Consider the following 25,156-nt stretch of genomic DNA (forward strand, 5'->3'; position numbering starts at 1 on the left):
GTCTATGAAATGGCTAATGGATGTTTTCAACCTGAGGGTGCATATAACGTCACACATAATGGCGCGTAAAATAGCGAAAGTAAATATGCATATCGCAAGATTTGAATTTCATCGCTTTCAAACTCGAAAACTACACAAAATATTTCATTAAAAATGCATTTAAAGTCGTCTTAGGCATGAAAAAAATGAATTTCGCTGAAAAAATGAAAACGTTTAGAAACATACATTGTGTCCTTAAGTTGTACTATGAAGTAATACAATGTACTGTATATAAATTCACCAATGTTGTCTTAAGCGGAGTATATGTATACCATTGGCAATCTCAGATGATTCCTCTACACTGCACAGCAGGAGTTCTGAATGAGTATATCTAAGAATACGCATATTCAGCTGCTAGTTTCTTAGAATAAGCTGTGTAATTTAGAATAAGCTGTGTAATTTATGACGCTTTTGTAATCCTGTGATACTACTCTTCCACAATTTTAATGAAGATAATACTGACCATTTTCCAAATTTAAATGAAAAACATGGATAAGAATTGTAAGATTACATTTTCTAAACCCGCAGTTGATGCTTGTTTGAGTAAACAAGATATTAGACCTAATCCAGAAAATATTTTATATTAAAGGAATTTGGGAAAGTCGTCTTCATTCACTGGTCTGAAAGGACAGTAAAAGTTGTCAATTGACCAGTAAATTATTTCTTGCCCTGCTCAATGTTTTGTGAAACTGTGAATCAGAAATCATTTCCCTGAGTTTCCTCAGATTATAATATCTCAAAACAGGCATATAAATTGACTGATTTGGCAAAAAAAATTTAATCTATAGTTTCTCAGACCCCGTCGCATCCGTTGAAATTTTTAAGGTAAAAAAAAAAGGAAAAATTCTAGTCTACAGTCAACATAAAAAAGAAAGATAACTTATACTCAGGGGTCGAAATTAACTTTTTCTACCACAGGCTAATTTTAGCCTGTGGGTAAAAAATCCACAGGCTAAAATTAAAACCTACAAGCTAAATTAAAATATAATTAAGCAGTGCTCTTTTTTCACATGTTTTTGTTTTAATCAATGATTTTCCCCATCATTACTGAGCCTAGTGGGTCAACAGGCATCGTTTGGACAAGACACTAATTTACGTCAGTCATATGGTGCAATGTTTAGGTCTCTTGACCATCGCACCTCTAATCCACAACCTGTTTACCGCAGGTTTAGATCCAGTCTTCCAACTTCATGCCACATCAGGGTTGTCAGTAGGGATTTTTAAAAGCGAGTCCCGGATTCATGGTTTTAAAAGCAGCACGATCACGAGCCCCATGAACTTCTTTGATAATCGTCTACGCGGTGAACAATGCACTCGTGTCATCACCACAACCCGACCTCAATATGACAATAAAGAACCTGATTCACAAACCCCATATTATGGCCCTTAAAATATATAAAAATGAAAGTAAGTGTTGAATAGGAGTATTGGTGTTATAAATATGTATCAGAATCCGGGGCTTAAAAAAAACATGTTAGATTTTAAAAATAGGAGCACAACTAAAGCTGTATACATACTAGAACCGGATATGGTACCGTATTTTTGTCATTTTCCACCAAAAACTGGTTATTTTGTAAAGGTTTTGTCATACTGGTTTCATCTCGCGCAAAATATTTAAAGTATTTTTATAATATACACCTTTTCAATTGACCATAAATGCAAAAATAGTTTAGGGCGAGCTAGGAGCACTATTTTTATTTTTCAAAAATCAATATTCCGGATTGCTGAAAAATATCACGGTTATAATGCGCTGGTGGTGGTAAACTTGAATTTTACAGATAATATGGCTGATTTAAGTATCTTATGGAGAAAGAAACGTTTTTTATTTCATGTCATGTACATAGTTCATTTTAGTTCGGTATTTATTTTTAAAGCAAGGGAAATTCCCTCACCTAATAATAGTTTTCGGTTGCAGCTTCTTTTGCCCTTTTACTAGGTTATAGATGTTCATTTTCAATACGTAGTTGTTTTCATCTTTTAAAGTCATTCACAAAGCATCTTCATTGCATCGTTGCTTAAAAACTGTACAATTTTGGTAGTTTTACATTATTATCATAAACATTATCATTGAACGAAACAAGTTACCGAAACTATTAGGCCTAGTGACTGAAATGTACATGGCGTCTTCTGTCACTTTGGGATATATCGGAAAATATTCAGGCTTCACGCAAGTATTCTTGTATGGTACTGATATCATATCGAATAATTTTTTGCTTTATTTATTTTACAAAATTGTTACTACGCAGCTTTAGACTGTCAACATTCGAAATAACTGTTTTATTTAACCTAACTTTACATACATCCCTTAGCCAAAATAACTGGAAATTTTCCATTGAAATAAAATTGAAAATCAATTGAAATAGCAGTTATCATTGAAATACCAGTATTTTATCAGTGATTTGCTTTTGGGGCTCATTAGAACAGTTATTTCATGACCATTGAAATACCTGTTTTTGGATAAATGTACTTTCAATACCTTAAATTTACCAGTGAAACACAAGTTTTTCTTAAAACTTGATAATCAATGCCATAAATATACATTGTTACACCAGTTAATTTCTATTACAGTTTTTCTGTTTTCAATGGTGAAGCATATCTTAGTCTAGTCAATCTAAAAGTTATATAAAAGTTTCCATCCTCTAAACCTTTCATCAGAAATTGATATTGATATAATTGATCACAAATTTTCCCTGAGACAGGGACTTTTGGACCAAGGTCATTTTGGAAAGGTCAAGGTCACTCGGAACATATATCTTATGTAAGTAAAAGTTTTTGAAGTTATGAATATTGACACCAAAATAACTACCCCCCCCCCCCCCCCCCGTAAAAAAAAGTTTAAAAAATCCTAGTTAATAATTCTCAAAAACACGGCACCCCCCCCCCCCTTCATTTAAAATGATGCTGCGTATCAATGTAGTAAACACCCAACACCCAACACCCCCCAAAACCAAAACCAAAAAAAAAAAAAAATGCAACGTACTTTATAATGGGTGGCTCCCTCCCTCCCCCGGCCACTCTTTTTTATTTTTGTAGTAGTGAGTGGGAAGATTAGGTAGAGGTTATGAGTATTGGCCCCATGCACAGGCACTTATATCGCTTGGGGCCGAATTACTAAGTATATAGTAATTAGACCCCAAGCGATATAAGTGCCTGTGGCCCCATGTATTAAATGACTCTCTCTCTCTCTCTCTCTCTCTCTCTCTCTCTCTCTCTCTCTCTCAACACACCCTATATGATTTTCAAAGAAGTCGATATCGAGAATATTAAAATCTGGTAGGTCCCCCCCCTCTGAAAAAACAGTAGATTAAATAGATATCGGTAAATCTGCTGTTTCTTTCGACACGATTCCTGGATCCGCCCTTGATCCTCTCGCTTCTTCAGGATGCTCGCGCAGACTCCACATGACGTCATTTAAGGCATTTGAATTTCTTTCAACGCGGAGCTGAGTGTTGGACGAGTGAATATATTTGATCAACATATGTTTGCAGTGATATATTATACCGATGACAGGAAAATAGAAGTGGTCCATTCTAAGAAGTGAATCGGTTGGAAAATACAAACAAACATTCACAACTTTCAACTTGTTGTATAGAGACTGTGACAAAATGTACAGAAGCTACTTGATGATGCGCGGGGCGGGAGAGTTGGATTCAGAGACGCAATGTCGACTACGATGTGTGTGAACAAAGGTAAGCATTTCTTTCGTATAAATTTCAAGCGCAATCACATGGGCCTGTCACGAATTTGATCCTTCTCTATATAGACTATACAATAAATTATAGTGCGGGGGCCTAAATTTTGCAGCCCTTCACCGGCAATGGTGACGTCTCCATATGGTAAAACATAGCGCAGATTTCAATTCACTGCGATGATTTACATGGATGTCGACAGACGAAAATATCGAGATTAAAGGTGTGTTTCTTAATTAGATCTTAGGAGTCAGCAGTTTTATCTGTAAGGGTGTACAATATTATGAATATAAATAACAAACACTAAGCTCTTCGCGATTGAAGCGACAGGAATGCAAAACACAACACGCGGCTCGGTATGATTTAACTAATATGACAGTGGAAATGTCCCACCTGATTTCTGGAACGACAACGGTAAATAACGTTGACAATTTAGATTTATGAAACATCACAATGTGTAATATACATAATATATTTTTGAAAATATATTTCTAGACTGTCCTGACTACAATTTTATTTCTACATGTTACATAAATGTGGGGAAAAATACTCGTCTTATGATTCTTTTATTTTATTTTATTTCTTATTTTTGTAGATTAAGCTTGATGAATCCTACAACCTGTTAATAGATGCGAACAAGATTACCAGGCGGCGCCGAACTTGGACTTGTTGCTGCATTATTTTACTCCGACATATCTGGCAGCACACTCGACAGCAATAGGATTGAGATCGTCAATACTATGCAGCTAATTCAAGGTATAGTAGACTATGAATCCTAAATCATATTCAATATTAAATTTGGGATATTGACACAATTTGAGATACAGTTCAGAGTTGTTGTCTTCGGACAGGCTGCATTTTTAAAAAGTTTCTTCACTGATAAGTTCTATAGTATTTTACAAATTTTGCCCTTAAGTCAATTGATAAGCTTTTCCCCTTTAGAATTTATTAAGCTATTAATATAACAATAATACACATGAAATATCTGATCTGTTCATGGATTTACTATATTGTATCTTGTCAAGTCAAAGTCAACTACTGTCATTTTACTACCATGTTTTATTTAAATTCTTTCTATTGTTTTATCATTTCCTTTATAGCTCTTGTAGGTCTTTTATTAGTATATTATCAATGATTATTAGCACAAACATTGTACAGCGCATAGAAACTATATGTAATTTTGTGCTTTATAAATGAATAAAATAATATATATATATATATATATATATATATATATATATATATATATCTGTGTGTGTGAAGTAATTACTGCAGTTCACTACAGCTCGAAGATCTCGTTATCACTAATTCATTAAACTTAAACGAAACCTTTTTATTTTACAGAATACTTACAAAAGCAGTTCAAATGTGATAATGCCACACCCCTCATAAAAAGAAAATGCCTGGACATTGCCAGAAGCCCGAAATTGATTGATTCAGTGTTACATTGAATTTAAAGGACGTGTACTAGACTTGAAATCTGCACAATGGGCTTTTCCTTGTTGTGCCGACATTTCTTAAATGTTAACTGTAGCACACTCGTGCTTGTTGCTCCAATGGAAGCAGCCATTTCGGGCATAGTAAGATCCAGATTGGACCAGAAACAATTTTTGTTCCGGAATTTAAAAGCAGTCGGGGGTTTTGAGTCCAGGTCGGTCGGGCAACGGGAAACGGACATAAACTTGAAGAAACAGGCTTTAGAGGAATACACCAAAAAAATGTGAAAGAAAATTGTATTTATGACATAATACATTTTGATGTATGCTTTCATCATTTTGTTGATGGCAGTGATCAACTGTTGAATGTTCAAGTCCAGTTTTATATTTTTTAAACAATGTTGTAGAATAAGCAGCAAAAAGAATGTGCATTTACCTGATCATGTACCATTTGCTTTTCAACTTTCTATGTATGTGTTTTTTGCTTCATTCTATTTTGTACAATTCATGAGTTTGCATAGAACATGAGTTTACACACATGTGGAAATTTGTTTTGTTGGTATTTCAAATGCCAAGTACAAAATAATTTGACTTGTAGTGGGTTGTGAAAACAAAAAATTGATTCTATTTTTCTTTATTGTTATATTTGTATTTCATTACATTGTCAACAAAATTTCATTAAGCAGTTTTCCTGTTAATAGTAAATAATTAAAAAAAGAAAAGATTTTTCAATGGATTTTTAATGTATATTTATGAGCTATTATTTATTTTTCCATTGATTTTACAGTTAATTTTGATGCCATTTAACTGGCTCAAGCTCATTTACATATTTCGCGTATTTCAATGAGGTTTCAATTGAGTCTCAATGGAGTTTCACTGCATTTTCAATGAAAACTGGAAAATCAATGCTTTTTCTAGGTTAGAATTGTATTGCTAGTTTTATTTGAATTTGTGATACTGGTATAACACTGTTCTTTCAATGGTCAGAATAAAACTACAAAAGTAATGGAAATTTAATGCCATTCTTTTTTCTAAGGGATTGGTAGCGAGTCCTTCTTAGATTTACAGTACATCAAAGTTTCGGGCTGAATATTAGCATGACCTGGTCAGGCAAAAGGGAATTCAAAATAACAGATTTAAACTACAATATGACTTACCATAACATGCAGCATTGCGCCAGTTAAATCCGACAGTAAATTATGTAAGCAATTCATAGATAGCGATCCACATGTTATCGATGAGACATGACGTCATCTGTTGTAAGACATTCATGACGCATTTTATGGCTCGATAGGCGGATCAAGTAACCCCCATATGAAAATACTCGATATACCAGGTTTTTTTAATTTCACATATGCTATCGTTGTACATGCCAAGAGTTTTTCATTTTTTATATAATTTTTATGTAACTTTATTTGTAAACAATTTAAAGACTGCATTTTGTTGTGTTTTTTGGGGTTTTTTTTTTGGGGGGGGGGGGGGGAGACAATACAGTATTTATTGTGCATGTTTAATTTCGTTGATTTTCTATTTCATAGGCCTAGTTCGAAGGCCTATCAACGCATCAGTGTTCCATTATCCAATGTAAAATTAGAAAAGGAAAAGTAGTGTCTTCTTGGTTGTCAAAGAGGTGTGTCCCCATACCAAGTTACATTTATCCAATATAAACAAATATTTTTTTCAGCGTGCTCAACAAGTCAAATTGCGTGATACAAGTAAAATTAAATTATGACAGACGGGTTGAATGCTATATTATATATGTTTTGCCAATTAATAAACTGGACATGTGTTTTGCCAATAAATATATCTTAATTTAATAATCCAGCCTACAATAGCAACAGGAAATTGTGCTTAAATTGTCCAATCTTCAAAACCTTAAATTGTGTACATGTGTGTGGTGGCGGTGGTGGGTGGTGGTCTTCAGCAACTCAAACTGTCCCAATCCCCCTCCCGAATTCAATTTCTTTAAGTGTGCAGTGGATAGATTGCCACATCGACCCATCCAAGTCTGCTGTAAGGATGTTTTGAAATCTCGGTGTCAAATGCAACTAGTTTACACAAAAAATATACAGACAAAATGATTTGACGATTTGCATTTTAGTTGCGTCTATTCATACACGCTATACAACTGTACTGAATCTATAACATCGATCGATCGAGAGAGAGAGAGAGAGAGAGATCTGTAATTGTATACAGGTACGGGAAGTTTAATCAAATCTTAAAATGAACAATGTTTTTCTTATTAACCATTCCACTTCATTTTGATATATTTAATTTCCCCTTTTTCCATGTTAAATTATTCGGCTGGCGCAAGTTAGGACTGCCCCCTCTGTTTTTTAAACCGATGTTACATGCCTAACTATCAAACGTAAATTCAAATGATCCTGAACGTCTCTTATTTGGTGAACTCGTGCTGCTCGTGCTGTGAAACAATGTGACGACTAACACGTACGGGATGTCGAGAATTTGGGCGTTTCATAAAGGTGTGAACGTCTGCGGGGAAGTCTACATACGGATATGTATCAATATCTTGATATATCTATATACAAGAAATAATCCCGATTTACAAACATGTTGAGGTTTCTATTTAGAGATAATTAAAATCCATTTAGCGACACTGTCCACTCTATTTCTGGGGTTTTTAAAAACAATTTATCTGCTTCAAACATATAAACGTGAAAAATTAATACATAACGAACGTCGTAAGTTAAGAGTAATTAAGATGAATTGTTTCGAATAGCAAACTCCAACATGTAACAATTTAAGTAAGTTATCAAATCAGTATGATAATTCTTTAAAGATAGACAGTGAAGGTACATTTTTTTTTAAATTACTATTTTAAATTTACAATAATATATATCATTAAATGTATGAATATATACAAGTCGCCGTTTTATACGTTTTAATTTTCACCCACTAATATTTCGCTTAGTATTTATTATCTTTTTTTATCACACGAAGGTGCACGGTGGCACAAAGGAGACACAGATGTCAGATACATGTATGCACTTAGATCCTCCGTGGACTTAAAGGTCTACCTCGCTCAGAAAATTAAGACTTCAGAGGTGCTGACAATTTTAAAGGTCCATCGTGTTTTATTTTTAAAATTTTAGTTTACGAGGTGGATGTTCAAAAAATCCATTTTTCTAATTAGTTACTATAATTACTCAAGTTTAACCAAAATTATACAGTGGTCTCTCTTTTTTTTTTTTATCGTCAATTAATATCAATTTTAATGGAAATTGATACGAATAGATATATGCAACTTGAAAATATAAACTCGTCTTTGAGATAGACGGTAAAACAATACTATTTGCTGTGGTCTTTTCACTGAAAGGAATTTAAATTTTTGATCACGATTTTTCAATTATGTCCAATATAGCGGGGAAAAATTGTAAAGTGTTATGTAGTGGGGAAGGGGGACATATCAGAAATTTAAACATCGTGATAGAAAATACACAAGTTCCTAGTATTTTAACAATTGTGATTTACAACCAGAATAAGCCCAAAAAATATATATTAACCTATGCGTCCATTTTTTGTGTATTACACTGTGATTCTCATAACGTCAACACCATGACGTTATATAGCTTTTCTGTTGAAAAACAACACAAAGTTTAAACGACTGTAAAACGAAAACTAGAAAAGATATAGTTGTAAAATAAATTGTTCTATAACCTATAAATCCTAGAGCATTCACTGTGAAAGTCTCATTTATTTTGGCGAAAGGGCCAATTTTAGTACTTTGTGGCTCTGGTTCTTTAGGTAGGACATTCTCATGATTCTGATAAAAATAACTACAGGAAGACTTGGTAAAACATAGACTCCGATTTGTTAAAAGATAAAGGAATAAAAAAAAACTCATACTTGGAATTCAATTTAATCACCCCTATAGGTGAACAGGACTCGTGGCACATGTCTATATTTTTCATCAAAATGCGATGTCCGACTTCTAAAGCATTTGTTTGACTCTGAGTTTCTTAAAAAATCATAAAAGAAAAATCCAGATAGAAACGGTTGTTGAAATCGGTCGTTCATGTAAGCGTTTGTATGATTCAGAGTGCAAGTTTAAGAAAAGTGAATAGTGCATCACTGAATAAAATGGATACGATACGATCATAGTTTGTAAATCATCACTCGCTAAAATTTTCGAGTGTCCACTATTTTTACTCGCTATTTTTCAAATGTACTTGCATTTTGCGAGTATTTCTCGCTAATTTCGAGCCCTGATACTATATACTGCCAATAAAGAATAATATCATTGAAAGATTGCATCTTGAATTTTGTAAGTATATATACTTACAGTTAAAAAATGTACACCAACATGTAGGATATATGGGGAACTAATTGGTAGAATACCTATGTTTATTCCTATTAGTGCAAGAATGATTGGTTTTTGGGAACGCATTATAAATGGTAAACATGAAAAGATCTCCTCTACTTTGTACGGCTTATAATACAAGTTAGATAGAGGAAAAGTGTATCACTCAAAATGGTTAAACTGTACAAAAGATATCTTAATTAGGACTGGTAATATCCAGATTTGGAACGATCAACATCTACAGTGGATCTGTAGCTCTCTGTTATGTCAAAATATTTTTTTCAGAGAGCTACAGTTCTGCAGCTATTTAATTGGACAATGCAATTAATGGTGTGCAGTGTGATACAGAACTCAGGTAGCAGGGGACAGTTTCGCACTATAGGCCCGGTCAACTTTTTCAAAAAATGGAATTACCCCGTATTTGAAGTGATATTACATGTGTAAAAATGTATACAATAATTTTAGGATGCATGCCAAATGTAGCTGAGTGCTTAGTAAAAATGTTGATATACAACATGTAGGTGTCACCATGATTCCTAGCATATAGATGGGTGCAAATACGAAACTAAGACATGTGGTCAGTTGCTGAAGAAATTCCGGTGAAAACATGCAGGGTCTAGCAAAAGGTCTGTAGCTGTGAGGGAGGGTGGATGGCCCCATATGAGAGGTAGATTTTTGAGAAGGGCAGATAGGGTTCTTGATTGTGCACAGTGTCTAAATCCCCATGTTTGGTACTGTGATGGTGTGGGGGTGGTGAGAATTAGCCCAAATGAGGGAAAATCAAAGCAAAAAAGGGGAACCTGCTCAGAGCATGTTTTGTGCACCAGCACCAGTATTTAAAGATTACATGTAATTTAGGGTCATAATTTATTAACTACACTAATATGAAATACAAGTATTGACATAAAAGGGAAATATGATTTTTCATTAGTCTGTCATAATCTGACTTTGGTGTATACCCCCTATCCACATGTTTCAAAACCAAAGAAACTGTCCCCTGCCACCTCAGCCATTTTTTTGTTTCAACAAGTTGTTCGTTGAATATTCATGTGATTTATGTACAAGTTATATTGAACTTACAAGTATAGTTATCATTCTTTACTTAAATAAAATAAACAAACCACAATGTCTAAACACTTACTTTATGTACTATTTATCTATCGATTTATTTTGATGGTAAAGTTATGCAAATAAGATGTTAATACGCATATCTAAATCCAACATTCTATTTAATGTGACTTACAAAAAGTCTACAAGCCCATCGAACTTCTTGATTTTTTGTTTTCACTGATTCGACCATAAAATTTACTGGCCTCGGTTATTGGACCACTGAGTTTCTGTGAAGACTGGGAAAGGTCCCCTTTACCAGTAGTAAAAATAATGTAGATAAACCCCTGCATAAGGAATATCTGTAAATAACACACAAAGAAAAAACATACCTTAATGCCTTCATTGAGGCTTTGGGTGCCAACATCTTTGACTAGCCTTAAAACTGAGCTAACACACGTCTCCAACGTCTTCAAGGTGTCTATCTCTGACTGACTGTCCAGACAGATGCAGGATTTCAACACACCTGTAGACAGACATTTGCAGAGAGCTAGTTAATAGAAGTTTCAAAAATTTGATCTAGATACAAAATTTTTAAACATTTCAAAATCCTATACAGTCAATAAAATGTGGGTTGTTTTTTTTAACTACATGTACCTAACCTTCAATTGAAGCACTTACTCAGCTTTCACAAATTGTTTTCTACCAAATCACTTCAGACAGCTGAATAAAATTTACTAATTTAGTCACTTTTGTATTTTAAAAGCTACATTTTGAATTTTTTAGTATTTCAACAGCAGACCACAATGAATTAAAAAGCTAGACCTGTCTAAGACTCGTATTTAACAAGATTTCCACAGGCCTTAACGGACACCTGAGTATTAATAGTATCACTAGTCCCACAGGCCTTATCGGACACCTGAGTATTAGTTAGAAGTATCACTAGTCCCACAGGCCTTATCGGACACCTGAGTATTAGTTAGAAGTACATAATCACTAATCCCACAGGCCTTATCGGACACCTGAATATTAGTCAGAAGTATCACTAGTCCCATGAGCTGCAAAATCTATAATGATTCTCCTGTTCTGCATATCTAAGCTAAATTCTAAAATTCAGCAGCAATATATGAAAAGTGTTAGATGCATTCTTCAAACACAAATGCTCCTGAAATTGCCTAAACTGATGAAAGACTAAAATACATAATATAATATACACTTTCAACAATGACCGTTTTGGACCATAGAGTCAGAACTTCAAAGGTTGTGATGTTAACACCTTTTGGGCCCATCATTGGTACCCGTGTTCATGAAATTTACAAGTTTGGTCGAGGGCTACCTGCTCCCTCTCAATATCTATCTAGTATTAATTTAGTATCAACAACATTAAAGAAGATGTCATTTAAATGTTTTACACATAAACACTATATACCAAGTCCAGACCTGCCCTGGAGTCAGAGCCTTTACATGAGAATCATAAAATTTATTTTAGTAAAGGCCTTCTTGCTGTGAAACAAAATCGAAATGAAACAAAATCTACAGAAATGAAACCTACCGAAAAGAAACGAAACCTAAACAAACAAAATGTATAACCAAACTCTTCTAACCATAATAATTAGAAATGGTATCTCAAGCTCCTGTGAAAGTTACCACATAAATGAAATTTGCCTCCCCTTTGATGTAGTCTTTTGGGTTGACTGATACAAAGTTTTAAAACATCGGAAGGGGGAGGGGGGTTGCAGGCATTAATTTTACCTTTGGAGAAAAATACAGTATTGACAGTGTGACCTAATCAATAGGGGTCATGTACTTATTATGCTGTACTAGTGTACTAAGTTTGGTGTTAATCAAGCAAATGATTCTTAAAATATAGGAGACAATATGTTACTATGTCAATTTTAACCCTTGACCTTTAACCAGGTGACTTCAAAATCAATAGGGGCTAGATATACCAGTGTACCAAGTTTGATGTCTGTCAAGCAAAGGGTTCTCAAGATATTGAGCGGGCAGTATATTCTTATGTCCAGTTTGACCCTTGACCTTTGACCATGTGACCTCAAAATCAATAGAGGTCATCTACTTTTTAGGATGTACCAGTGTACCAAGTTTGAGGTTTGTTAAGGAAAGGGTTCTCAAAATATTGAGCAGACAGCATCTTCCTAAGTCCAGAGTGGATTCACCCTTGACCAACATATGAAATATCTTTACGCTCAAGTGCATGGTTTTCAAGATATTGAGGGGACAACGTGTGGTCTACAGACCGACATACCAACCGACAGATGCAAAGCAATATGCCCCATTTCTTTCGGGGGGGTTGCCAAAACGCGGAACGGAAAACAGAAGGGTTTAAGAATTAGAATATTCAGAATGTAGCAAAGTTATCAACAACAACAAGAGGCCCATGGGCGCCACATCACTCACTTGAGTTTCCTTGGCCCATATTTAAAGATTTCCCTTATATATTCATGCAAAACTTTGATCCCTATTGTGGTCCCAACCTACACAACTACTACCCGAAAGACCACATCAACAGGGAAGCAAATTTCATATGAACACGTGGTAACTTTCACAGGGACCTGAGATACCAGTTTTTATTATTCACACAGTGCTCCAAGTTGCAAGTAAAACGGTCGCATTTGCGACCAGAAAATCAATTTTGCAACTAGAGATTATAATTAAGTCGCATTTTCGAGAGTGGAGAAAATTTGGACATCCAGTAAAATTTTATGATCGGGATCGGAAGCCTGAATAAATATTTTTCAGTCTCGGTCTAAGAATCAAGATGGCGGGAGACGAGGGTTAGAGCACTTTGGATTTATGAACTGGTAGTAAAAAGTAGAAGCCTCAGCCTAGTACATGTAACGAAAAAATTCAAGAATCACACGGAGAAGGTTCTGCATCTAAAGATGACGTAGTTGTATCTGAAGAAAAAAAGCAAAAGTAAAGAACCCCAGTCCTGAAATGGCTGAAGGAATTTTCATGGTTGATATAGAGATGGCAAAATGTTTTGCAGAAGTTGTGAGGCCAATCAGCCAGTAACGTCCACCATTTCTGGACACCCATTGTCCGATTTCACCACGACCGGGTGTACATTTTTCAAACGTAGAAGTGTGACTATTCACAGTAACAGTAAGAGCCATGTCTTTGTCTGCATTATTAGCAGTAAGTCGAGCGGGGCAACTGTTGCTGCTAATTTTCAAAGACAATTACAAACTCAGGATGTAGTGTTGTTATACATGCTGGCGACTGATTGTTCAGCAAAAGATCCAACAAAAGTAGATGCTCTTATATTATTCGCATAAGCAGTAAAGACCCACTTATTAAGGACCTTATGGAACACTGGGTTTTCTTCTCCAGAAGCGTACTGTAAAATATACAGGATGGCCCAATGCAATACAACTTTTGCCAGAGTAAATACTTGACTTGTTAGCATCCAGCATGTCTATTCAGTTTAAAAATAAAAAAAACCAAAATGCATGCATGGATGTTGAGTTTTTTCTTGAAAGATATTCAAATTAAAAAAAAAACTTGTAAGTCTTATTTACAAAATCTTTTACCATGGCGAGTAGAAATTTTGAAAATAGCGACTAGAAATTTGAAAATGGCGACCAGAAATCTTTCGCGGTCACCATTTTGCAACCTGTCAGATAGCAGATGCGACTTGGAGCACTGTCACAGGGACCTGAGATACCATTTTTTATTATAATTAAACTGTTTGGTTATACAATCTTTTTGTTTTGTATTAGATTTCATTTTGGCAGACTTCATTTTGTTTCAATAGATTTGGTTTCATTTCAATTCGCGTTTCACAGGTACCCCTTCCTGCTCTAATTGACTAAGCATTTAGTTTTTCAAACAAATGAGCGGTTGTATACAAGATTTTTAAAAAATAGGTCAATGTTTGGCAGATTTTGCCTGGCCCCATGGATACAAGAGTCCTGAACTACAATAGGCTTTTGACATCGCTCACATGAGTCACCTTGGCTCATATCTAAAGATTTTTCCTATATATTCGCATGTAAAACTTTGATCCCTATTGTGGCCCCAACCTACTCGGGGACCATGATTTTTACAAAGCTTACACAGCTATCATGTAAACATAAATTTTCTGGCCCAGTGATTTTTCCATAGATTTTTAAATGATTTTCCCTATATTTTAGAAGAAAAATCTTTTTTTTTCTTTCTTTTATTTATTAGTTATGTAAAACTTTGATACCCTATTGTGGGCACATCATAGCCCCAGGGGTCACGAGTTTGACAAACTTGAATCTGCACTATGTCAGAAAGCTTTCATTTTAATCTCACCTTTTCTGGCTCAGTGGTTCTTGAGAAGATTTTTAATGATTTTCCCTATATATTTGTATGTAAAATTTTGACCCCCTACTTTGGCTCCATCTTACCCCTGGGGACCATGATATTTACAAACTTGAATTTGCACTATGTCAGGAAGCTTTCATGCAAATGTAAACTTTTTTGGCCAAATGAACTTTTAAATATTTTTTTTCTATTTATTAGTTATATAAAACTTTGATCCCCTATTGTGGCCCCATCCTAAACATAAATTTTCTGGCCCAGTGATTTTTCAGAAGATTTTTAATGATTTTCCCTATATATAAGGAGAAAAATTTTTAAATATTTTTTTTGTATTTATTAGTTATGTAAAACTCTGATCCCCTATTGTGGCCCCATCCTACCCCCGGGGGCCATGATTTTAACAAACTTGAATCTGCACTATGTCAAGAAGCTTTCATGTAAATCTCAGCTCTTCTGGCTTAGTGGTTCTTGAGAAGAAGATTTTTCCTATATATTTGTATGTAAAACTTTCATCCCTTATTGTGGTCCCATCCTACCCCCAAGGGCCATGACTTTATCAAACTTGAATCTGCACTATGTCAGGAAGCTTTCATGTAAACTTTCGCTCTTCTGGCCCAGTGGTTCTTGAGAAGATTTTTTTAACAAACTTGAAAGCCCTTCACCCAAGGATGCTTTTGGCCAAGTTTGGTTATAAAACTAGGCGCCACCAGATAACTGAAAAATTGTTGAGTGTGGCGGAAAACATCAAACAATTAATCAATCAATTGGCCCAGTGGTTCTGGAGAAGTCGAAAATAAAAAAAGTTTACAGACATATGGGCAACAGGCAATCAAAAAACTCACTTCAGCTTTCAGCTCAGGTGAGCGAAAAAAAAATATGAATTTCAAAGCCCTACCTTAAATAGTTTAAGAGATATTGCCTAGATTAGGTTTTCTTAAAAGTAGGTCAAACTCGAAGTTCACAAGGTCAAAAACTTTGATACCAAAAGAAAGGTCTTGCCACATGGAATTCATACAAATATGCAAAATGAGAGCCTTACCATTCAAAAGTTATGAGCAAGGTTCAAGTTTCAAACAGACAGGACCCTCCTCCCAATTTTAATCATAGGGGCATAAAAAATTGAATAAACACAACTTAAAAACATTTGTATTTTGATATGATTCAATGTGGTACTGCTAATCTTAAAGAAGAACTTGTTTTTAATTTTTAGTATATTCCCATATCAGACTGATCTCTTATTATTGCCCCTCCCTACCTCTAGGAACCCTGAATTGAACAAACGTCAATCTGCACTATCTGGGGATGCTTGCATATCAGTTTGAGTATTCATGGTCCTGTAGTAAAATTTGTTCATATATACCCCATGTAAACTTTAATCCCCCATTGTGGCTCCATCCCACCCCGGGGGACCATGATTTGAACAAACCTGCAGCTTCATGTAAGTTTCAACTTTTCTGGCCCCTTCTTGAGAAGATTTTTAAATGCCCTCACCCTATTTTTGCATTTTCTTGATTATCTCTCCTTTGAAGAGAGTGTGGTCCTTCATTTGAGCAATTTTGAATCCCCTTTACCCAAGGATGCTTTGTGCCAAGTTTGTTTGAAATTGGCAGATTTTTAAATGATGCCACAATTTTTTTTATCAATTCTTATTCATTTCCACTTCAAAAAGGATGTGGCACTTCATTTGAACAAACTTGAATTCTCTATACCCAAGCATGTTTTTTTGTAAGTTTAGTTGAAATTGACCATGTGGTTCTTGAGAAGAAGTCGGAAATGTTAAAATTTTATGGACAGACAGTGGACAAAACGTTACATGTATCAGAAAACCTCACTTGAGCTTTCAGCTCACGTGAGCTAAAAATGCCACCATAAATTCACTATTTCTTAATTATCTCCCTCATCAACAGGGCATGACCATTTACTAATTTTCAATCCCCATTCAATAAGGATCGGGAGAAGTAAAACGTGCGAAAAGTTTACAGACAGATGGACAGACAAAAAAGGTGATCAGAAAAGCTAATTTGAAATGGAAAATGGAACCAAACATCATAATTAAATGGAGCAACATTAGTTTGTAAAATACAGTACTTAATACATATCAATGTAAATCATATGGATTTCTCTTATAAAATAGTATTGAATGCAGTACCTTTAACATTCTGTGTTGAAGAGGACAACAAATCTGCTACCTAAAAATAAAATGGAATATTTCTGGTAGAATGTTAAAGTTTCAAGATGCTTTACTACATCAACATGCGACGTTGTCTGGACAGTGACAAACGGAGTTGAGAAATGTACACTACGGGTGATTTATTGTACACATGCAACTTTACCTGGACAGTGAGAAACGTGGTGCTAAACACGATACAACTGATCTCCGAGCCACAATAACAAATCATATAGAACCAGTATTTGATGTTGTTTACTGTATTCGATTGACTTCATTTGGACATCATTAAACATCACAAACCTCTGCGACTGCTGCAGCGTTACTGTAATGATAACTGATGAGCTGTAGTGCAGCATTCTTTAACTCGTCTCGACTTCCTTGTGACAATACTTCACATTTCCCATTATCTAATATGAATACACACAAATCATCATTGAGATGGTGAGAAATGAATCAATAAAACTACATATTCACAGTGGCTAATCACGTGACTATCACATGATATATTTCCCAGGAAAATGACGACGAAAGTCAACACAAAGGAAAATTCAAATGACTAAGTAACACCTTTATCAATAACGAATTGTTACATATGATAACATAACTTTTAATTTAATGGTACAGGAGGAAATGAAGCTGCTTGGTGTTACTATTGATTTTAATCTAAATTTTAATTCCCATATTTCAAATATTTGTAAGAAAGCAGCTCGTCAATTAAATGTACTAAAGCTATGGACTGGGACGATTCAGGGTTAGCTCGATTTGTTTCGGTTTCGATTCAGAACAGCACGGTTTGGTTATTTTCGATTCGGTTCATGTTGGGTCCAATTTATCTAATAACAGCATAAAAATTAAAAAATTTAATGAGTAGCATATTTGATTTGATTCAAGTTATATAGCTATATGTCGTCATTTGTAAACATCATATCTATTTATAATGACTTTTTATAACTTTGATAGAAAACATTGACAGTCTATTAAAATTTGTTATATTAATATGCTGCATAACTTTTGGATTATTAAACAAATCTAAGTGAATCTAAAATGTATATGATATTGTTTTCATTGATATATATGTAAAAATTTAATAATTCTATCAATTGAGAGTCTTTGAAAATCTCTCCTTTATTGATTTACTTCTCTCATTCATATTAACTGTCAAATCTGTGTAATTACCTACGCCCCCCCCCCCCCCCCCCCCCCCAACCCCCCGCATCACTGAGGCTATGGTGTTGATTTCACTCCACCACTGACAGAAATGCTATATGTCATGTAAAGATAAACTGCAATGATCTTACGGACCATATTCTGTTGGTGTCTGAGTGGTGAAAATGCTAACTCTCAACACAGTAATGATTTAAATCTCTGTTGATTAAAAAACCACATGTTCTGCACATCACTTGGACGCCATATTTGTTGTTTTGGTGTGTGAAAAATCTAAACCAAACCGAAATCCGGAATTTGTAATCGGTGCATCGAATGAATCGTGGTGCACCACACAGCCCTAACTAAAGCGTATAGGGAAACATCTTTGTAGATTGGGTAAACTCACCATCTACCATTCTTTTATCATGTCAAACTTTAGTTACTGTCCTCTGGTATGGCACTTTTGTAGTTAACAAAATTGTAAAAAAAAAAAAAATTTTAAAAAAACAATTCGAAAAATTCAAGAATGCATAGCACATTGATGAAAAAGTTTTCCGTTCAATTTTTCGTTTGATACAAATAAAGAATTATAACTTTTATTTCTTATCATTTAAGCATGTTTTTGAAATAGAAAAACAATTAGTTTCTCTAATCAAAAGGTTTAATTAACGTTTTTGAAATGGCGGGTAGCAAAATGAAAACAACAATAAAACTGGCTGTGTGTTCAGGTCAAGGTAGAGTTACTGTGCAGAATTAAATGGATTGTATGCCAAATTAAAGGTGCAATGGTTCAAACCTGAATTAGATATAAGGAACAGAACAAGACAGAACAAGTTGTGACTGGATGTATGCTGCATTGCGTTCGAGGAGACGTTGAACACTGGTTGTGTCGTAGGAATGGTGGAATGCAACTCAGCTCCATTTCAACATCAAGTAAAAAGCTCAACACCTCTTCATCTATATTGTCCTCATTGACTGAGCCCCATATAACACAGTTTAATTTCATTAATATCTCGCATATCAAAAGTCACTGCTTGTTCTATCATGTTATCGAACTCATAAAGCAGACGACACATACCCAGGGTTCGACACTCGTTAGAATTTGGACTCGCCATTCGGGCAACCTAGGTACTAATCTCAGGTTGCCCGAATGGGTCTCAGGTTGCCCAAACAAAAAATACTTTAAATTTATTATTATTTTTTCTATTTATTGCATTTCTATTTCAGTTTCAAATAGAATCTCAATAACTCTATATAAAATATAAACTTTTCTCACTCTCAACCATCTCCTTATAAATCACTCTCAACCATCTCCTTATAAATCACTCTCCTCTCAACCATCTCCTTATAAATCACTCTCAACCATCTCCTTATAAATCACTCTCAACCATCTCCTTATAAATCACTCTCAACCGTCTCCTTATAATCCACTCTCCTCTCAACCATCTCCTTATAAATCACTCTCCTCTCAACCATCTCCTTATAATCACTCTCCTCTCAACCATCTCCTTATAAATCACTCTCCTCTCAACCATCTCCTTATAAATCACTCTCCTCTCAACCATTTCCTTATAAATCACTCTCAACCATCTCCTTATAAATCACTCTCAACCGTCTCCTTATAATCCACTCTCCTCTCAACCATCTCCTTATAAATCACTCTCCTCTCAACCATCTCCTTATAAATCACTCTCAACCATCTCCTTATAAATCACTCTCCTCTCAACCATCTCCTTATAAATCACTCTCCTCTCAACCATCTCCTTATAAATCACTCTCCTCTCAACCATCTCCTTATAAATCACTCTCAACCATCTCCTTATAAATCACTCTCAACCATCTCCTTATAAATCACTCTCAACCATCTCCTTATAAATCACTCTCCTCTCAACCATCTCCTTATAAATCACTCTCAACCATCTCCTTATAAATCACTCAACCATCTCCTTATAAATCACTCTCAACCATCTCCTTATAAATCACTCTCCTCTCAACCATCTCCTTATAAATCACTCTCAACCATCTCCTTATAAATCACTCTCAACCATCTCCTTATAATCACTCTCATTCTCTCCAAGACATTCTATGCCCTCTACCACTACATTCTCTTTACTTCACTCTGACAAACATTCACCTTTCTTGCAATTTCATTCACAGTAATGAGTATATTTCAAATGGACATTTTATGAATGTGTATCATTTAGATTTCTTCTCCTCTCTGTAGTTTACTTAAGTATATTTGATGTTCTTGTATGCCCCTAAATGCCTTAATGGACCCAAAATTGGAAGAACTTGCCTTGTATCTGGAATAGGTAGCTTATATATTTCGTTTTACAAGTAATAACATAAAGGACGAACGATGTTGAGCCCTGAAAAAAGTTGGAGACAATGCAGGCAGCAAGAACAAAGTATTTTCTCATCTTCATAAATGAGCCTGGGACGCCACTGGGTAAACGATGTCTTAAACGGCCCCTTCTTAAGGATTTCCTTTATTATTTAACCTTTTCTTAGATTGTTTAGGTGTCGGTAACTCAGTTTCTCTACCCCAACAGGATCGAATACCCATGTTATTTAACCAGATGTTTTGATCTTGTGTAATAAAATGCAAATCGGACAATTTTGAAATTCTAAAAGACGACTTCCGTTATGGCAGCAAACCAAAACGCTAACGAAATTTTACCGACTAGATTTATTTTTTTTCACATTATTTTGATTTGTATTGATTTTCTAGATGTATATAAATTTTAGTTACAATCCAAACTCAATCTATTTAAAATTATATCCTATGATCCGCTCATCTACTATCGCTAGTGTAGGTTCTAATTTTAATTAGATTGAATCCAAACTCGTCACCAGGTCGCCATTTGGACGAACTGGGTTAACAAACGGGTCGTCAAAAATCATTTCGGGGTGGAAATGATGAGGTGACGAGCGTGAATGTCGAACCCTGCATACCAAGAACTCGTGTTTACAATCTGTCTACTTCTACCAGTCAGTGTCCTACGTCATCAAGTTTACTATTCCGCCACGTCATCACTAGGCCTATGTGTGTTTTTTCTTTAAATTAATTTGTATTTTATTCATATATTTGGTTGTGCTTATATATGGTAGCATCAAACGAATACATTTTGTTTACCATGCTTGATTCGAAATTCCCGTTCAATAAATATCGCTAAAATTAGAACGGGGAAGACGCATTCCAGAGAAAAGTAGTCCCACGTGCTTAGTGCAGATGAAGTCCGGATGAAATTTTTTTGACCAAGAAATCAAATGAATTTTTCATCCAATCAGCATCTTTGTTAAGTCATCACTTTAAGGGTTATTAAATTATTTAAATTTTATAGTGAAAGACTTTTGTTTGATTTGTATCTAATTCTTAACATCTGAAATTGTCTATTTATATATTATATAGTATGCATGTAAATATGTATATGTGTTTTTGTATGCTGTGATATTTGTATTTCATTTTGTCTGTGATATCGGTTTAAGAGCTCTGTGGAGTTCATGTTATTTGTTGATATTTGTACACAGTGCCGACTTTAAATAAAATTTACTTACTTATCGAGTCATGATCATGATGCAACTCCTTTCGGCTGGGGCTAGAAACGAGGGAGTTATTTATATTCGGTTTTTCCTATCCCCCTCAACCAGGGGGTTATTCATATTCGGTTTTCCAATCCCCCTTGTTTGAGGGGGATAGGAAAGACCAAATATAAATAACACCGTGACGGTCATTAGTCGTTTCACAGAAATTAGGCCAGGCCATATAATTCAAATGCTTTATTGACGATTACCAAACATGAGACGTACATCATAAATTAACATCATATACTAGTATATATATAACATGATACACTTTTACAGATTAACCACAGTTGTCCTGTAAAGTAAAAGTAAAGTAAAGTTTATTTGAAGTCGGCACTATATACAGTCAACATATCAAACACAAGCTCTGTAGAGCTTTTTAACCGATTATCACATTCATGTATATGAAGGACAAAGACACACAGCATGCATGTACACATATATACAGACATATCACAGATTAACAAAAGAATACAAAATAAAAGAAAACTTTCATGCAAGAATATACAGATACGAAAGCATAAGACTAAGAGGACGAAATAAAATACTGCAAGCAAGAGTATATGTATATAAAAATCATTATTAAATTTCAAGCCAATTTGATGGCAAATCCCATGCCATCAAGCTGATTTCTCAATTCCGTGTACCTCAGATAAAACAGGTTGGTAACACTACCCCTATAGTGAGATAATCTCGCTAAATCACGATTATCCCTCTCTAGCAGAATAAATATATCCCATACAACCGAGAACAACACCCGTGGAGTATATCTCTTCGTGTTTCATGTGAAAAGAAGAAAAGGTGCTAAAATGTCTGATACTTCTGCTTTCCTCTTACGCAGCAACTTTGATGCACAATTTCTTGACTATGTTGTCAATTTCATAGAAACAATTTGCATCATGCTGGGTGTGTGTCGCACTTATTCAGCGTTGCACGGGATTTGCCATCATTTTCAATAAAGACGCCAAAACACCTGCTTATGGTCATGATTACTCTCACTTTCTAGACGTTCCGTCCTATAATCAATCCGTCCCTTAGTCGATTCGTCCCATTACCGATCCGTCCCCTAGTTACTACGTCCCCTAGTCGATCCGGCCCAGAAAACATAATATTTTTTCAAGTGCTATTTACAGTACTGAATTGGTTTAATTCATCTGCCTATTTCATCTTCATGGTGTGTGTGCCGCTGATATCTTCTGTCATGAGGTAGTCATCCTTTAATATGCTCTATGGTATTTATGGCTTGATTGCAGACTAATTATCTTGATCACACGTAATGTATATTAATCTTCTTGAGACTGTTTATCAAAACAAATGTCTCTTCTTTTAAAAGCAAGAAAAACATACTTTGCCAAAGCATTTAAGGTATTTGTTCCTCCATATTGAAATAAGCTTTCAGTATTTCCCAAAAAAAAGAGATGTTTTGATATTTGACAGCTTTTTCTAAGACCATTATAAACCTAACAATATTCGATAAAGTGGGCTTCATTTTCAATACAAAGAATACCTTTTGTTTTTAGACAAAATTTACATAGTCTCATTTCTTGGAATATTTCTATACCTGCCACATTCTACTTCCAAATCATGAGTAATTCTTTGAACTTCTGGAGTTTAAAAAGCAAAAAACAAAACAAAAAAAAACAAACAACAAAACTTCTAATAGTTAGCTTACTGTAAGCTCTTAATTATTAATCAAAAGTTGCACAACAATGCAGTTATAAAAACTGTTTTCACTAAATTAAGTGTTTTCACAATGATCAGTGGACATGGAACAAGCTTTTACATTGATTGCTATACATAGTTGAATAACGATGTTTTTACAATAATTAATGAGCACATATTTTCATAACCATCACACTTCTAACAAAAATTATAAATCCTAGTTAAGGGTTGTATAAACAATTTTATTTACAAGTCTAACTTCGGCAGTTATCTAATTTTGATAACTATAACTGCAATATATGTGCAAAAACTTCCCTTTATATTAAGTAATAATCATTTATTATATCTTTGATAAAAAAAAAATTGGAGGGGCCGGATCGACCAAGCAAAATGGGCCGAATCGACCATGGGACGGACCGCCGTCTAGGGACGGACCGACTGTGGGACGGAACGACCTGCTACCTTACTCTCTCGCTAAAGAGGGATAATCGCGTTTTAGTGAGAATAAGTGTTCCCAACCTTCAAATATTGACAAAAATATAAAAACTGTAGTTACATGTATATTACAGTTTATCTTAGATTAAATAAAATGATCAAAACTTACCCAGTACTCCTTCAAATAAATGAAAATCGGACATCCTGAATTTCTCACTCTTTGGCCTCCTACTTGTGAAACCTGTTTACATTTTCAGATCATTTTGCAGTTTTATTTCCCGCCAGCTAGTTGGTGTTGATTTATTATGATTTTCGAACCCGATCACATTAATAATTACATTGTGTATTGTAATCGTTATAATATTGCGTTATCACTTAGTCTATTTAGGATTAGGTATGTTAAAATTCCACTCTGCTGATGAATCTTCTGTCTTCCTACCTAACATATTTGCTGATGTAGCGCTAACGCGCTTCATAAAGTATGCCGGCATCTCCTCCAAACTTCTCTCCCTCCGATCTCTTGTAATCTCCTCGCCCCATCTCTCTTCATTTTCTGTTTCCTCCTATCTTCCTTAATCTTCTCCTCCCTTCCTCCTATCTCTTTTAATCTCCCCCCTCCTATATGTATCTATTAAAATCTTCTTTATCTCTGATTTCTCTAAATCTCCTCTTTTATATCCCTCTCAATCTTCTCCGAGTCCGTCATATCTCTCTCTTAACCCCCCCCCCCTCCTATTTCTCTTAATCTTCTCCCTCCTATCTCCCTTAATCTTCTTCTCCCTCTTATCTCTCTTAATCTTGTCTCTCTTCTATCTCTCTTAATATTCTCCTCCCTCTCCTATCTCTCTTAATCTTATCACCCTACTATCTTTCTTAATCTCTCCCTCCTATCTTTCTTAATCTTCCCTCCCTCCTATCTCTTAATCTTCCATCCCTCCTATCTCTCTTAATCTTTTCTCCCTCCTATCTCTCTTAATCTTCTCCTCCCTCATCTCTCTTAATATTCTCCCTCCTATCTTTCTTAATTTACACATCCTATCTTTCTTAATCTTCTCTCCTTACTATCTTTCTTAATCTTCTCTCCCTCCTATCTTTCTTAATCTTTTCTCCCTCCTATCTCTCTTAATCTTCTCCCTCCTATCTCCCTTAATCTTCTTCTCCCTCTTATCTCTCTTAATCTTGTCTCTCTTCTATCTTTCTTAATCTTCTCCTCCCTCCTATCTCTCTTAATCTTCTCTCCCTCCTGTTTATCTTAATCTTCTCCTCCCTCCTATCTCTCTTAATATTTTCCTCCCTCCTATCTCTCTTAATCTTC

At 34.9% G+C, this 25,156-nt stretch overlaps 1 protein-coding gene across 2 annotated transcripts in view; it reads right to left on the minus strand.

Moving 5' to 3' along the window:
• Positions 1-24,130, minus strand: part of LOC125648524 (Fanconi anemia group A protein-like) — a 166,437-nt gene extending 142,307 nt beyond the window's left edge. For both annotated transcript variants that reach the window (XM_056155797.1, XM_056155795.1), the window contains exons 1-4: positions 24,011-24,130; positions 17,314-17,420; positions 16,993-17,032; positions 10,925-11,058 (exon numbers count right to left, since the gene is read on the minus strand). In XM_056155797.1, the coding sequence (XP_056011772.1) occupies positions 10,925-11,058; positions 16,993-17,032; positions 17,314-17,420; positions 24,011-24,044 (315 nt within the window). In that variant the 5' untranslated portion in view covers positions 24,045-24,130. The remainder of the gene's footprint in view (positions 1-10,924; positions 11,059-16,992; positions 17,033-17,313; positions 17,421-24,010) is intronic.
• Between the last annotated feature and the right edge of the window lie 1,026 nt (positions 24,131-25,156).

Source organism: Ostrea edulis, chromosome 1 (assembly GCF_947568905.1).
Source record: "Ostrea edulis chromosome 1, xbOstEdul1.1, whole genome shotgun sequence".
Classification (NCBI taxonomy): Eukaryota; Metazoa; Mollusca; class Bivalvia; order Ostreida; family Ostreidae; genus Ostrea; species Ostrea edulis.